Consider the following 15785-nt stretch of genomic DNA (forward strand, 5'->3'; position numbering starts at 1 on the left):
CATATCTTCTCCCCTGGGTTGGGACAACTCTGAGCCGTGTTCTTCATCATCTCCTATGTCCCTATGGAGACTGAGCCACATTTGCACTCAGTGGCAATCTCTGCCGATCAGTGCACACTGTCTTGGCCTCCTTCCCTGCCCTGTCTCACTTACCCATCCCTTTCCAGGACCTCCTGGGATTGCTTCCAGATTAACTACTTGTGCTGAAATCCTACTCTTGAGAATGGCTTTGGGGGAACCCCAACCCAAAGTAGAAGCCACCATTCTTGTCAGGCAACTGTCTTCTATAGCCATCATTACCCTGTGGGTTCCAGGAACCTCTTCCTTCCTCCCGCTGCCCCTTTGGGCCACGCATAATCATGGATACCCATCGTTGCTACTCCCAGAGTGAGTCACTGTTTTTGTACACACAGCTGCAAAATAGGTTGCCATGTCATCTTTATGCCGGGTGTCTAAACAATGGATATTCTTTTAGATAGGAAGAAAATGGGAATAAGAGAAGTGAACATGTAGCAGACTTCAGAAGAATACTTCAAATTCTAGAATTTTTGGAGCCACAATAATTAAATGATTGACAGCAACGCTAGTCAGGCCAGCAGGGATTATAATGCAATCACCACCATAATGTCAATAAAGGTATCAGGGTCATCTATGGGGTGCTCTTCAGGGTGATTCCTATTTGAAGAAGAGCTGGTTCTGTCCTGTCTGTGCTCTTTGGAGGCAGAGTTCTTGGAATTCCTCCGTAGTCCTATCTGATGACATGCTAACCTCATACTTCTTAGTTACAGCAAAGCTGCTCCACACTCAGCTGCCTGATGTGCTTCATTTCATGTCTCAGGCATTGCTGGGATGTTATTGATACTCACTTGTAGGAAAAGAATTTTTTAAACATGAATAAAAAATTTGGAGGGACTGCTAGGCAGGGATTTGATTTCTTGTGTGCCCTGGTTGAGAATTCCCATGTGAGGTATTTTAGAGGACATAAAATGAGTAATAACCTGTCCTTTTCCTGCAGAACTCCAAGTCTAGTAGTGACGGAGTGTGGAGGGAGGACGGGAGGGAAATTTGGGGTGGGAAGGAATGACAACACGGGTGTAAAGTGGCGGGATGCTTTGCTAAGGTGTTAGTTATTGTGAGTCCCCAGTCCCTTCCTAGCTTGTTGTTGAAATTGCACAAGGTGCCCTGAAGCGATAGAGTAATAGATAAATAGAGTAATAAGGGGTAGACCTCTGAGGGCCAGGGAAGAGTGGAAATTCTGGAGCATTGGGGAGGGGATGGAGGTTGGTGGGTAGTGGGCACCCTTGCTTGTCCTGTGGTTGTGTCCTGGTCAGCAGGATGGTTATACAGTGCCTTACGGAGACTCCACTCTAGACACCAGAGCTTCCAGCAAAGATGAAGCCCCCTCACCAGACCACCTCCATCCCCACTCAGCAATGGAGCGGAAAGCCTGTCATGTTTCAGGGTTGGACAGTGAGAATTTCAAAAGGGCTCAAAGCAGAGGAGAGAGTAGGAGTCCTCCCCCTATTTTCTAATCTATGTACTTCTCCCTGATTGTGGTGTGAACCAGGGAGGTAAGGGGATTCCAGTAATGATTGTGATCGCCTTTTTGCCAGCTCAGAGGGAACCAAGATGGGTTTAAGTTAATATAAAGAAAATGAAGGTAGCAAAACTTCTTAGGTGCCTAAACATGATGGTTTGAGAAGCAATCTGCTCCATGCTTAAATAACCAAAACAAAAAGCAGAAAATGACAGGGGCTGGCACTATGGGAGGCTATGGGATTTAGCATAGCTGTGATAAACCATGGTGTATTATTTTCTGTTTGGGAGCAGTCTCTTTTTCACAGGGCTTTTTCCAGCTAGGCAGAGGAAGGTACTGGAGGGAAGTTAAGTAGAGAAGGAGAAAGAATTCTTTTTCCTTATTGGTCGTCTTCTAACTTACTCCCTTATTATAACACAAAGCACAATAACATAACTGTACATGTGGTAGCTGGTTGTATATGAGTCAAGTGTTAATGAAGTTTTATTTCCTGGTAATTTCTTCTCCTTTCCTCTAGGTACATGTCACACTTGAGTATATCCTGTGTTGTCCATGCTGTCCATTCTCTGGATTATGGCGGCAGAAGAAGCACTGTCTCATCAAACAGACATTGTTGACACACAGAACACAGACCCTCGTGCTCCCCTGTCTGTCCCTCCCACAGATACTTTTCTCAATCAGCAGCTTTCTCTTTGCCATTGCAGAGGCTCTGGAGCAGGGAGCTCTATGACATTTCCATTTTTCCTGGAAAAAATTAAGGTGAATGGTTGTGTGGATAGGCATCGCAAGATACATTTTCTATATGTAGTCTGTATATCCTTAATTCTAAAACACGTGATAAAAACAGATTTTTAATGTTCTGAAAGTAGGCATGTGTCTTGTAATTAAATGTCAGAAGAAACCCGTCTGTTTCCAGGCAGAACTGTAAGTTATGCTGTGTTTGTCATTGAGCACATATGTGCTCAGTTGCACGGAAGATCTTTTTATCTGATCACCAACTCAACAGTTGATCGCCAACTCAACAAATTTATAACAATGCTTAATGTAGGTGTATTTTAATTTACATTCTTGATTCCCAGTTGGCTTTCGAAACCTTTTAAAGATTACAATTCAGCAAACCTAACCTTTTTTTTTTTTAATGTGGCAGGTTAGCTGTCATATGCCGAGTAATGAATTTAGGAAACAATAGGAATTGTTACATACTTTGGACTAGATCAGAAAATTTCAGAGTTGGGAGAGATTTGTATGACCAAGTCATGGGCTGAGAAGGAGTTTTATTTGAGAATGGTTCATCTAGTAAAAGGTTCTAACTTTTCCCCCTAAAATTTAAGCACATATGCAAAACACTAGCTTGGGTGCTCTGGGATTTGAAAGGATGTGTATGGGGAGGAGAGAAAAAGAATTTGTAGTCAGGCTCAAGAATCTGAAGTCAGACTCTTAAGTTGTGTATATGAGATACAGTCATGTTAGTTGCTCAGTTGTGTCCGACTCTTTGTGCCCCCATGGACTGTAGCCTGCCAGGTTCCTCTGTCCATGGGATTCTCCAGGCAAGAATGCTAGTGTGGATTGCCATTCCCTTCTCCAGGGGATCTTCCTGCCTCAGGGGTTGAACCTGGGTCTCCTGCACTGCTGGCAGATTCTTTACCATGCAAGCCACAGGGAGGCCCTGGTGTATGAGATAGATCACACTTGAAAAGAAGCTGGAAATGCAAGGCATTAAGCAAGTGCTGTTACTTAACAACTTCCCTTGTAGCTCAGTTGGTAAAGAATCCACCTGTAAGGCAGGAGACTGGGGTTCGATTCCTGGGTGGAGAAGATCCCCTGGGAGAAGGCAATGGCAACCCACTCCAGTAGTCTGGCTTGGGAAATCCTATGGACAGAGGAGCCTGGTGGGTTATAGTCCACGGGGTCGCAAGAGTCAGACATGACTTAGTGACTAAACCACCACCAAGTTACTTGGCACTTTGAGAGGAGAATTATGCTCTCAGAATTTGGAGGAGCTTGGAAGCCTTTAAAAATATAAGGTTTGAACTAGACCTTGAAGGATGAGCTGGGATAACCACGCGATTAATAATCTCAAAAGTAGAAAAAGCACTGTTATCTTTCTCTACTCTTTATTTTTTTGGGCTCCGCTGGCCCGAGATGGATGAAGGGCCTAATGTAAAGGAGTGCAGGATGCCTGGCTTTGGCTTTGTCTCGAGTTAGTCACCCCCACTAAGCTCTGCAGAGGCAGAGACATTGACAGCAACATGAATACCTCTTGCTTCAGACTGGCCTGGTATTGTGGGCTATTACTGTCTTCAAAAAATGAGTGTGTGAGCCACCATGTTAAAGTCTTGAGCATAAGACTCTAGAAGCCACGTGTTCTATAAGAGTTTCTCCTGCCTCCTAGCACTAGCAGTGTCCTGAATTAGAAATTTGTGTCCTTGGCAGTCTTGATTGCTTAGCAAGTACGGTCCAGCACTTAGGGTCAGTTAAGTGTGGTGAATTTTTCTTAAGTACAACTTGTCTCCTTCTCAGAGCTACTTTAAGTTCCCCAGGCAATGTTCCCATATGAGGGTGGTCGTCTGGAGAAGCGTAGGCATTCTCCTCCCCTTTTTATTATTTTTTCCAGGTTCTGGAACCAGCAGTCAGTTCTCCTTCCTGCCCTCCCCTGGCCCCAGGGTTTGTGACTTCTCCCCGGAGACACTTACTGGAAACTTTTTGAGCTAGTGAGGCCTGTTTTCCTTTAGACCAATGGGAATATTGTCATGGATGAAAAGATTTGAGTACTACCATTATCACATGGAGTCTATGTAACAAGACTGTTTCCGTGTCTTGGCACAGAGCCCCAGTTAACTTTGCTTTGCTGGATGTAGGGACAATGAATTCTGTTTGAACAAGACATCATGTGTAACAAATACTTTTGCAAAACCATGTCCTTTTAGCAGTTATTTTAGTAAAGATGTCCTTCAGCATAAGTTTCAGCACAATAGATGCATTTAAATACCTATACAATGCTTAACAACATATTTTTTAAAAATCAACTTTTAATTTTAGAATAGTTTTTGATTTATGGAAAAGTTATAAAGATTGTACAGAGACGACTCATATACTCCATATCCAGTTTCCTCTATTATCTTAGTGTGATCGATTTGTTACAATCACCCCTACCCTCGCCTGTCTGTAACCTTCCACTCCCAGGATAAGAACCCTCACCCATATTGTCATCTGTTTACATAATTGTCCAATGCCAGTATACATATGTAGCAGTATATGAACTATGAACCCGTATCCCCGTGGGAAACAGCTGTATCAACAGAGTCATATGTTTTCGTATGGTTCCTTTAGCCTTTAGTTTTACAAACTTCACTCATTTCCAAAGTGACTCAGGGCAGTACCCTTTTTCCTACTCTCTTCAATGAGGTTCTTTCATACATTTGTAATAGAGTTAGATTCTTTTGTCATAGCCGACATTCCATTCAGGGATCCCTTAACCTCATGGATAATTTCTTTTTTTATGTGTACCACAGGTTTTGACAAATATTGTCACGTATCCATCATGATACCATACTGAATAGTTTCACCACTCTAAAAAAATCCCCTAAGCTTCACTTATTCAAGACCTTCTGCCCCAGTAGATCTAGGGCAGCCACTCATCTGTTTACCATCTCTATCTAAATTTAACAAATATTTTAAAATTAAAAATTTTTTTAATAGTTGGAGATTTTATAAATCAAATGGGTTTCCCAGGTGGCCCTGGCAGTAAAGAACCTACCTACCAATGCAGGAGATGAAAGAGACATGGGTTCGACTGGGTTGGGAAGATCCCCTGGAGGAGGACATGGCAACCCACTCAACTATTCTTGCCTGCAGAATCCCATGGACAGTGGAGCCTGGTAGGCTACATCCTTAGGGTCACAAAGAGTTGGACATGACTGAAGTGATTTGCTGCTGCTGCTGCTGCTAAGTCGCGTCAGTCGTGCCCGACTCTGTGAGACCCCATAGACTTAGCACAGCACATAAATCAATCGGACTTTCATAGATAGTACTTTCTTTAGAAGTGAATATCTTTGACCTTAAAGATATTATGTTTTTTGTTGTTTGTGTTTAGTTGCTAAGTCGTGTCCAACTCTTTGCAACCCCGTGGACTGTAGCCCACCAGGCTTCTCTGCCCATGGGATTTCCCAGGTAAGAATACTGGAGTGGGTTGCTATTTCCTTTCCCAGGGGATCTTCCTGACCCAGGGATTGAACCTGCGGCTTCTGCCACATCTCCTGCATTGCAGGCAGATTCTTTAACCACTGAGCCACTGGGGAAGCCCAAAGATATTATAGCTGTTATCAGTTATTATACCTGAAACTCATGGATTTGGGGCTGGCCTCTTGAAGTAGCAATGCAATTTTCTCATTTTTAATGAAGGAACATTTCACTCATTACATCTGCAAATGTCTGAGACATTTAGAGGAATCAGGACACTTTACATGGGGGTAGAAGGATGAAAGAGGTAAAGGGGATGTTTCAATAGATAATGTAAGAGATTTCAGCTAATGCAGGAGAAGTGATGGGTAGCTGTAGCTCAGAATAGAGTGGTTATGAATCAGTTGTTCAATATGTGCTATAAACAAAGATAATACCTAGACAGCAGAGACTTTATCAAGTACTAGGATCAGGTTAGGCATTTACCTGTAGTTCAGGATCTTTATTTTAATTCTTCAGATTCCTTGTTGAGTGTCTGCTCTGCTTGATTTTGACGTGCCATATGCTCGAAGCGTGCCTTCTTCTGGTGTGACTCTTTGGTCATGTACTTCCCCTTTGGAACAGCTGGTCCCATTCTGCAACATTCAAGGGCTTCCCTGAACTCAGAGTTCAGGGCTTTCCTCCCTGACTTCCAAGGCCATTTGCTTATCCTTGAAAGAAAAAGGTATGAGTGACCCTTGGTCACACTTCACTCCCCAACCCCTATTTCAGCATGTCCCTAGTCCCACGGTTGCTGTTGAATATGTAAGATCACAGTAAGTTTGGGGAAGGGAGGTAGACAGGTCCTATGTACTGGAGGAGGGAAGGGACTTCTGTTCTCTTCAGGGTAACTGAAGTTGCCGTGGGGTTACTTCTGAAAAATAAATGGAAGGTGTTAGAGCGGGGAAAGATAAGGGACACAAGAAGAGAAGACAATATTTTATTTAATCTGAACCATATACCTAGCGTATAAGTGAAGAGGAAAGAAACTGAAACTTGGTGAGTGCCAATTATGTGCTGGGGTCTGTGATGGGAGTTCTTATATATTTATTTCCTCCTTTCCCCTACCGTGACTCTGTGAAGTAGATTTTTTAAAGAAAACTTCAGTTCACAGATAAATAGGTTCAGAGAGGCTCACCAACTTGTCTGATTTCACACAGTGAGGATTTAAATCTAGAGCTCTTTAACTCTAAAGCCCTGGCAGCACATTAAAATGACCTGAGCCCTTAAAGAGAAATCCTTGCTTGAACCTTAGACCAAATTCCAATCTCTGAGAATGAGGATGGGCATTCGTGTTTTTAAAGCACCGCCATTGATAACAATATGTATAATGTGCAGCTGGGGTTGAGAACTCTGGCTCTGCTCTGAGCAGAGCTTTTCTTGTACTCAGTCGGTCAGTAGTGTATGACTCTTTGTGACCCCCGTGAACTGTAGCCCACCAGGCCCCTCTGTCCCTGGGATTCTCCAGCAAGAATACTGGAGTAGGTTGCCATGCCCTCCTCCAGGGGACTCTTCCTGGTCTCCGGAGTTGCAGGCATATTCTTTACCACTGAGCCAGTACCTTTCCTACTCTCCTAAAAGAAGGGAAGGGGCATTTTCTGAACCAGTAGGCACTCTAAATACTCCCAGAGTACTTTTAGATCCACCCCATGCCCTGTTTCCTGTCCCTCACTGTGATTCTTATCATCTCTGAATAAGCAGGCAGATGGAGTGGGGGCAGAGGTTGTTATCAATGATAGAGAACTACAAATATGACTGAGTTAATCTAATCCATGTTTTTTTTTTAAATAAGACATGTGCACGTGGTGCTGATAGACTGTCAAGGTACAGTATCTGATACTGGCAAGAAACTATAATGATGGATATATGTCATTAAATTTTGGCAAAACCTGTAAATGTACAGGGTTTCCCTGGTGGCTCAGATGGTAAAGAATCTACCTGCAATGCGGGACACCCGGGTTTGATCCTTGGGTTAGGAAGATCCCCTAGAGAAGGGAATGGCTACGCACTCCAATATTCTTGCCTGGAGAATTCCGTGGACAGAGGACCCTGGTGGGCTACAGTCTATGGGGTCGCAAAGAGTCAGACGTGACTGAGCGACTAACATACATACACATAGAATGTAACATCAAGAGTGAACTCTAATACAAGCTATGGACTTTGGGTGATAATGATGTATCAGTGTAGGCTCATCAGTGGTAACCAATGTCTCACTCTGATGGGAGATAGCAAGCAAGGCTGTGGAAGTGACAGAATTATATATGGGAAACTTCTGTACTCTCTGTTCACTTTTGCTGTGAACCTAAAACTGCTCTAAAAAATAAAAGTCCATTAAAAGTGAAAAAAAAATAGTGTCATGAAAATTTGATATGATTTTCAAAAGGTGCTGGTAAATTTTGTTTGTTGAATATTCTTACAGCAAATGCCAAGTAGTGCTGATTTAGTATCTCGGTTTATACCAGGTGTAAGAAGATGGGCTTTGGGTGTATTCCTGGTGGGAAAAATTTTATAAATTCTTAAGGTTAGATTTTAAGAAGAACTAAAGAGCCTCTTGATGAAAGTGAAAGAGGAGAGTGAAAAAGATGGCTTAAAACTCAACATTCAGAAAACTAAGATCACAGCATCTGGTCCCATCACTTCATGACAAATAGATGGGGAAATAATGGAAACAGTGATAGACTTTATTTTGGGGGACTCCAAAATCACCACAGATGGTGACTGCAGCCATGAAATTAAAAGACACTTACTCCTTGGAAGAAAAGTTATGCCCAATCTATGGGGTCACACAGAGTTGAACACGACTGAAGCGACTTAGCAGCAGCAGCAGCAGACAGCATATTAAAAAGCAGAGACATTACTTTGCCAACAGAGGTCCATCTAGTCAAAGCTATGGCTTTTCTAGTAGTCACGTATGGATGTGAGAGTTGGACTATAAAGAAAGCTAAGCGCTGAAGAATTGATGTTTTTGAACTGTGGTGTTGGAGAAGACTCTTGAGAGTTCCTTGGACTGCAAGGATCTCCAACCAGTCCATCCTAAAGGAAATCAGTCCTGAATATTCTTTGAAAGGACTGATACTAAAGCTGAAACTCCAATACCTTGGCCACCTGATGCAAAGAACTGACTCCTTAGAAAAGACCCTGATGCTGGGAAAGAAGGAAGGCAAGAGGAGAAGAGGACGACAGAGGATGAAATGGTTGGATGGCATCACCAACTCGATGGACATGAGTTTGAGTAAGCTACTGGAGTTGGTGATGGACAGGGAAGCCTGGTGTGCTGAAGTCCATGGGGTCGCAAAGAGTTGGACATGACTAAGCGATTGAACTGAACTGAACTGAAGATTAGATTTGTTAATTGCCATACAGCATTTAACCTTTTACTTCATGTTTCTTGAAGTATGATTTACCATGTCCAGGACATCCCTATCAATTATAAAACCCCATCCTTTTGCAGTCTCCTTTTAGCCTTGAAACCAACCACAAGTAAGAACTGTTTAATATCAAAATGATATAACATTTTGAACACTGTGTAAAATGTTATGAAGAACATTTTGGTCTGTTCAAAAATAATAAAAACTGCATAGATAAACACAGGCATTCTTGAAATTGGGGAAACATGTCATTTTGCACAATAGTTACCCTGGCCATTTCTTTTAAGATACATAAAAGCAGAGTACCTCCTTTCATGAGTTTTATCAATAGACTTTTGTTTTAGTGGAGGGTTAGAAACAATGTCAAGACCAGAATGCCCATTCTCCACCCTATCCCAACCAGCTACCCCTGCCCCCCCCCCCCCCGATGCAGAAACTACCATCATTACTCTGTCTAATTAATGTTATTCCTATTTTGTAACTGTTGGGTGTATGGAGAGTGCCTCAAGTAGTCAGAACACGCTGTGGATATTTCATGTTGGATAGAGTATATAGTCCTTTTTAAATTCTACATCTAATGTTATGTTCCACAAAGAAATCTAAGAAAATCCTGATATAGCTGCCTGATTACTGTGCCACAGGGGAAAAAAAAATGCATAGTGAATATGCTGGCTTATGCTGGTATAACAACTTTTTAGCTTTGACCAGTTTGTTGTTCAATTACTTTTATTTTTCAAATAACTCTTACAAATAATCTCTTTCATCCGACTATTTGCTTCTTAAATGAAATGTTGAGGCTTCAAATTATAGCAATTAAAAAAACCCAGCTGAACCTTGTCCTCTTTCAACCCCCAAGCTGATTTTACATATTACTACTGTCTCAGTAAATATTAAATCATGTCTTTAAAACTCTGGAACGATTCCCTGATAAAACTATTGCATATCATCAGTTTCCCACTTTTCCACCTAAGAGTCTTTCTTATCTTTTATTGCAGAAGTCTCAAACATACAAAATTGAGAAAATAGTAAATCCAATCCCCATGTACCCACTATCCAGCTTCGACAATTATCACTTCATCTGTAATCTTGTTTTATTTATACCTAATCTACTATTCCTTTTTGAAGCTAGTCTCAGACTTCTTCTGTAGATATTTCAGCATGTATTTCCAAAAGATATGTACTTTTGGAAAATAACCACAATATTATATGTGTCTTTAAAAATAACAGCTCTTTAATATTATATAATATCCAGTGTTCAAATTTCTTCAGTTGTCCTGAAGTTTCTTTTAAATTGGTTTAAATCAGGATTTCAAGGCCCAGTTACTGCATTTGATTGGTATATCTTTTCAATTTCTTTTACTCTATGGGCGCCCCATCCTCTTTTTTCTTCCCTACAACTTCCTTGTTAAAGAAATTGAGTTATTTTATAGTGTTTCCTCCAGATCAAGTTTTACTGACTGCATTCCTGTGGAGCCTTTTAACTTGTTTTCAGTGCCCCCAGGCCTCCTGTGAGCTGGTAGTTGGATCTAGAAGCTTCAATGTTGGCAAGACTGCTTCAGAAGTTGTGCTATATACCTCCATCAGAAGGTTGTCAATGAATGTTCATACCTACTTTTGTGATATAAACAATCATTGGTGATTATGCTTAGGTTTATTTCTTTTTTTTGCAGGGAGGTTGTTTGCACAATGGTTATACTCAAATTTTTTTCTTTAATTATCTGGAATACTTGGGGGAGAAACTTCTCCCTCTTCATCAACTATTTGGCCCTTCTATTGGTGCAGTTGTGCAGCAAAGGCAGGTTAAGTGTTGATATTTTCCGTTTTTACTTACATTTTTTTGGAATAATGAATTGGTTCCAAAGATGAACAATGATTTCTTTATAGTATCATCATGAATACATGAGTGTCAATATATCTAATGTGTTTCAATACATTTCAGTTATAACTTATTATTGCCACTCAAATTTTTTATTACTTTGGCGCAGAAGCCACTTGAAGTTGGCTCCTGAGTCCTTTTGGAATGACCCTAGTAGTTTTAGACAGTGTCCTTTATTTCTGGTACGACAAGATGTTCCAATCTCATCTTACACACTTCCTGCCTCAGACTTGGAATTTGCCGTCTTTCCAAAGAACCTAGGTTCATTTTCGTGGAAAACACTAGAGGTCACTATCTTGTGCTAGGATAGAAGACAGTAATCTATTAAAGACTTAGGAATGAGCTCTGTGGGTATTTGGGAGAACAGTACTGTAGGCAGAAAGAGCGAAGTGCGAAGACTCTGAGGCTAGAGCAGGGGCAACATGAAGAGAACAGCAGGAAAGTCAGAGAGGACTTTGGGGAGGGGAGCAAGCTGGGGAGCAAGCCAGGTAGGAACTGGTTTATGCTTGGAGTGAGATGGGAGCCCTGGGAAGGTTTTGAGCAGAAGAGTGATATGCTTGGTTTGGTTTTAACTGAATCACTGTGAGTACTGGGTACAGAATGACTTAGCAGGATTGAGAGCAGCATCTGGGAGACCAGTGGGAAGGCGATCATAATAAACCAGATGCGAGAGGATGTGGCTTGGCCCAGTGTGGAAGCACTGCAGGTAATGAGAAGAGGGCATGTTCTGGAGGGGGCTCTCCTTGACATGTTCAGATGCTTGTCTGTTTCTCCCACATAACCTCTCACTCACTGTGAATCTTGATCATTTTTTTTCTCCTTCTAGCTTTGACAGTCTTTTTGCATCCTATAGTTCACAGGATATTTTGTAGACATGTTCTTTTTGGAACTTTTCTCTGAAACAATGATGCCCAGACAGTCATAAACCCATTATAAAATTGTTGGTTTTTACAGATATATCCATCACATCAATTAAAAGCATTTTCACCACAATAGGACAAATACCAAACCAATGTTTCTTATTAGAAATCTTGGTATCTGGAAAAGGCATCCACTGGATTCTCATTTAGTATAACTAGTTTTTACTATAAATGGCAAATGCTTTAACTCTGAAACCTTTAGTAAGGTAAAGAAAGAGTCTTATGCAAACTCAGATTTATTAAAGCACTAAACTTTTTTGGGCGGGTGGGGTGGGCGGGCACTGTGCCATTAGGATCTTAGTTCCCCGACCAGGAATCAACCCCGTGCCCCCTGCAATGGAAGCATGAGTCCTAACCACTGGACCACCAGCAAAGTCCAGCATGAAACATTACTGAGCACAGAGTATGCTGCTGAGCACTGAACAAATAACAGAAACACCTAAACTGAAAAGAGAAAAAAAGCCCCTGCCTTTATTAAAGTATGATTAAAAGTATAGTGGAGAATATATTTTTATAGAGTAAAAAATAGCCTTTAGTGGTCACCAATTTAATAGCTTATGGAATATATTTGGAAGTAAAATGATAGCTCAGCTGGTAAAGAATCCACCTGCAATGCAGGAGACTCTGGTTCAGTTCCTGGGTTGGGAAGATTCCCTGGAGAAGGGATAGGCTATCCACCCCAGTATTCTTGGGCTTCCCTGGTGGCTCAGATGGTAAAGAATCTGCCTACAATGCAGGAGGCCTGGGTTCAATCCCTGGGTTGGGAAGAGTCCCTGGAGAAGAGACAGCTACTCACTCCAGTAATCTGGCCTGGAGAATTCCACGGACTGTATAGTCTGTGGGATTGCAAAGAGTCAGACAGGAATTAGCAATTTTTCACTTTCACTTTCAAAATGTCTTATGGTGTAACTGATTTTAGATACAAATTCTCATGCGGAAGAAACAATGTAGAAAAAGCATGAACTACGAATCAGTGAAATCAGATTTATGTTCTGCTTTGCTGCTATTTATTAACTCAACCATTCATCAAAAATCTACTAAGCACCTACACTGTGGGAGAAACTGTATCAGGTGCTGCAGAGCACAGTAGCAAGTAAGAGAGACCAGCTCCCTGATCTCAAAGTGAACATGAACTTGTAGCTTAACATCTCCACATCTCTATCCTCGCTTAGACTACATGTCGGGTCTCTTTGAAACCTAAAGTGCTAAAGTTTGACAGCCTCATGGAGGGAGAAGGTGCCCAAACAGGCTGCCTTAAGACTTGGAAACTTACCTTCCTGTTGGTTGTCTCTTATCCGGATTTCAAAATAACTTCATAGACACCGTTTTTTAAAATGCTTTGGTCAGTCTGTATTTGGGTCACCGTGGCAAAGCCTAGGTGTGGCAATTCCTGCCTATAAGACTTCGGAGGTAGGAGGTGAAGGTTTGGAAAAGGTAGACAACTTGCATCAGCACAGCCAGACAGCTGTTCCCAGCGAGCAGCCTTCTCTGCCGTCCCACCATGCCTTCCAACCAATACCACGGTTTCTCAAGCGGCCGCAACCTTTGCTTGGGTGACCCAGTGCTCTTCTGGCGTAATGAACTCCAAAAAGGGATTGCTCATCAGGGAATCAGAAATAAGCGGATTTGTGGGGCCAGCACAACTGTTCTTGAGTCCCGTCCTTTTTCCAGTGAGTATCAAGGTAACAAGTTTCTTGCTTCAAAGTTGCAAAAAGTAAATCGCTTTTTTTTATTTGCTTGCAGACAAGATACATTTTTTCAAGGCTGGGGAGGGGGGAATGGATTTCTGTATCAGAGAGAGAGGGAAAATCTGAAGAGAGATCTGAACACACATTGCCTCAAGATAGAAAAAGTTACAGCCCGGGCAAGCTTTAGGGGAATGAGCTGCTGAACTCCTCCGCAAGTCTGTCCTTCAGTCAATGAAAAAGACATAGGGTTTGAGGTTCCTTCCGAAACGGGGCAGGCTAATTTAGCCCCTCCCACGATCCCGAGGGTCTGTTATATCTCTGTTCCTTGAGTACCTCTTTCACTGAGACCGACCACAGCAAGCAGAGGCTGAAAAATAGAGCAAAGAGGAAGAAAACAAAAGCTGCCAGTTATGGAAGATAGAAGGGGTAAGAGCAAAATTGATTTGATCTGAATCCTTAAGACCAGGAAAAAATAAAAATAAAAAACAAAAAAAGGAAACCAAAAACCCAGACCAAAAGCAAGTACTTGAAAGAGCAAGAGGCAAAAAGCCCTATATACACTTTCCCACCCTCTCCTTCCGAGAGGAGGCAGAGAGAAAAAACTTTGGGGAATATTTTACAAAGCCAAGCTCCAGGGTTACAGTCAAGGGTGACTCCTGAGCAAGCTGGAGCGGCTCATGAATATTTATGAGCAATTGGTATTCAGATCTGGTTTTTTAGAGGCAAAAGACTTCTTCCGTCCCCTCACAGTTTAGGAGGCAGCTGCCTCTTTTGCAGTCCGGAGTCGTCTTGCTTCGGGTCAGTACCTCACTGCGGCGTTTGCTGGAAGATGCTGGGCTGCCTGTGTAGATTTGCTTTGTTCTCGAATTTCCTGTGTGCTTTCCTGTTGTGAAATTAGCAAAGGCTTCTCTGCTTGGAATTAGAGAAGTTAATGTGGCAAGAGGCTGTCTCAACAGGACCCCAGAGTATGTCTTGCAAAACGCTAAACCTTTCTTGGGAGGTGTGGGGGAGTGTGCATGAGTATGGGGAGTGAGGGGAGGGAAGTCTCCAAGAACAGTTTTATCTTTAAAGAGTAAGGCTTATCTGACTGACTGACTTTAGATTCTGTCTGAAAACTACGAGAGCAGCCTGGTTTGCACAGATGGTGTGCGGTCTCTGTCTTTTACCTCTTTTGGGCATTTTCTGCCAGGACAGAGAACACAGAGAGCCAGCTGCTTGCCAGCCCATGGGAGCCAGGAAGAATGTCTGCAGCGGCGTGCTTGTGTAGGATTGCAAACCTTCATTATCTCCGGTTTCTAGTATCCCCACGTGTTTTTACCACATCGAATGTGGAGGGATGGGATGAGTAGCCAATAGAGTTCTTAATAATGATAAAAATGATAGCTGTTAACATCGTCTTTCCTCTGTGCTGGGAGCCGTCCTAAGCCACTCCCCGCGACTTATAAAGTGAGTGTTATCATCATCCCCATTTCCCAGATGATGCCGCTGAGGTAGTGAGAGAGTAGCTTGCCTTGGCATCACACAGTAAGTGGTGAGTTTGGATGCAGGTGATGGACACAGGGTCCAAGGGGCTATTTCCCCATTCTGTTGCTCCAATTCAAAGTCTCCTGCTACTGCTCTGACAGTGTCGATTCGGTTTGCAAATCTTTAAAGCTACTGGGGAAATGATATTGATGACATCTCAAGTCTGGGAAGCAATCTGTGCTTTGCTATCAAGTTTACATGCATTTTTTTCCCATTTGGTGCCTGTGGCCATTCTTTATGGTAGAGTCCAGGCATTTTTATTATTGCCTTTTATGAAAGGGCAATTACTGCCTTTTATGACTGAAGCCAAGAAGGGTTAGATGATAGGAGTCACACAGCTAGTTTTCAGAAGTCCACAGCAGACTGTCCCCTGCCTCTGGTTTCCCTTCTAACCTGCAGATGGAGCTGAGTCATCTTGGAACTTCTGTCCCCACCCCCAGACACTTTTAGTTCCTCAAGGCACTTGGGGAGCGTCTTTCCTGTTCTAGGTCGTTGCAAGACACCTGTCTCTGCCTTTAAGGCTGATTTAGCTCTCTCTTTCCCGTTTAGTCTGGAACCAAGCTGCTCCAGCTTGGTTTGAATCTAGCTCCACTGTTTACTTTAAGCCTCAGTCTCCTCATCTTTAAAATGGGGAGAATAATGTTATCTACCTCA

At 42.4% G+C, this 15785-nt stretch overlaps 2 protein-coding genes across 7 annotated transcripts in view; one reads left to right on the forward strand and one right to left on the reverse strand.

The window, feature by feature from the left end:
- The window catches only part of TCTN3 (tectonic family member 3), a 55239-nt gene extending 41825 nt beyond the window's left edge, over positions 1-13414 (reverse strand). For 2 of the 4 annotated variants that reach the window (XM_070780559.1, XM_070780558.1), the window contains exons 1-2: positions 13193-13332; positions 6203-6629 (exon numbers count right to left, since the gene is read on the reverse strand). The gene's annotated coding sequence lies outside the window, so the exon portion shown is untranslated. Of the gene's footprint in view, positions 1-6202; positions 6630-13192 lie in introns of all 4 variants that reach the window. The other 2 variants (XM_070780560.1, XM_070780561.1) reach the window with 2 other exon arrangements.
- A 6-nt stretch (positions 13415-13420) lies between these two features.
- Positions 13421-15785, forward strand: part of ENTPD1 (ectonucleoside triphosphate diphosphohydrolase 1) — a 104461-nt gene continuing 102096 nt past the window's right edge. Inside the window, exon 1 of one of the 3 annotated variants that reach the window (XM_019953065.2) lies at positions 13421-13589. In XM_019953065.2, coding sequence (XP_019808624.1) covers positions 13421-13589 — 169 coding nt within the window. Of the gene's footprint in view, positions 13590-13887; positions 14034-14389; positions 14573-15785 lie in introns of those variants that run through there. The other 2 variants (XM_019953066.2, XM_070780564.1) reach the window with 2 other exon arrangements.

The sequence above is a fragment of the Bos indicus genome, chromosome 26 (genome assembly GCF_029378745.1).
Source record: "Bos indicus isolate NIAB-ARS_2022 breed Sahiwal x Tharparkar chromosome 26, NIAB-ARS_B.indTharparkar_mat_pri_1.0, whole genome shotgun sequence".
NCBI classification, from domain to species: Eukaryota; Metazoa; Chordata; class Mammalia; order Artiodactyla; family Bovidae; genus Bos; species Bos indicus.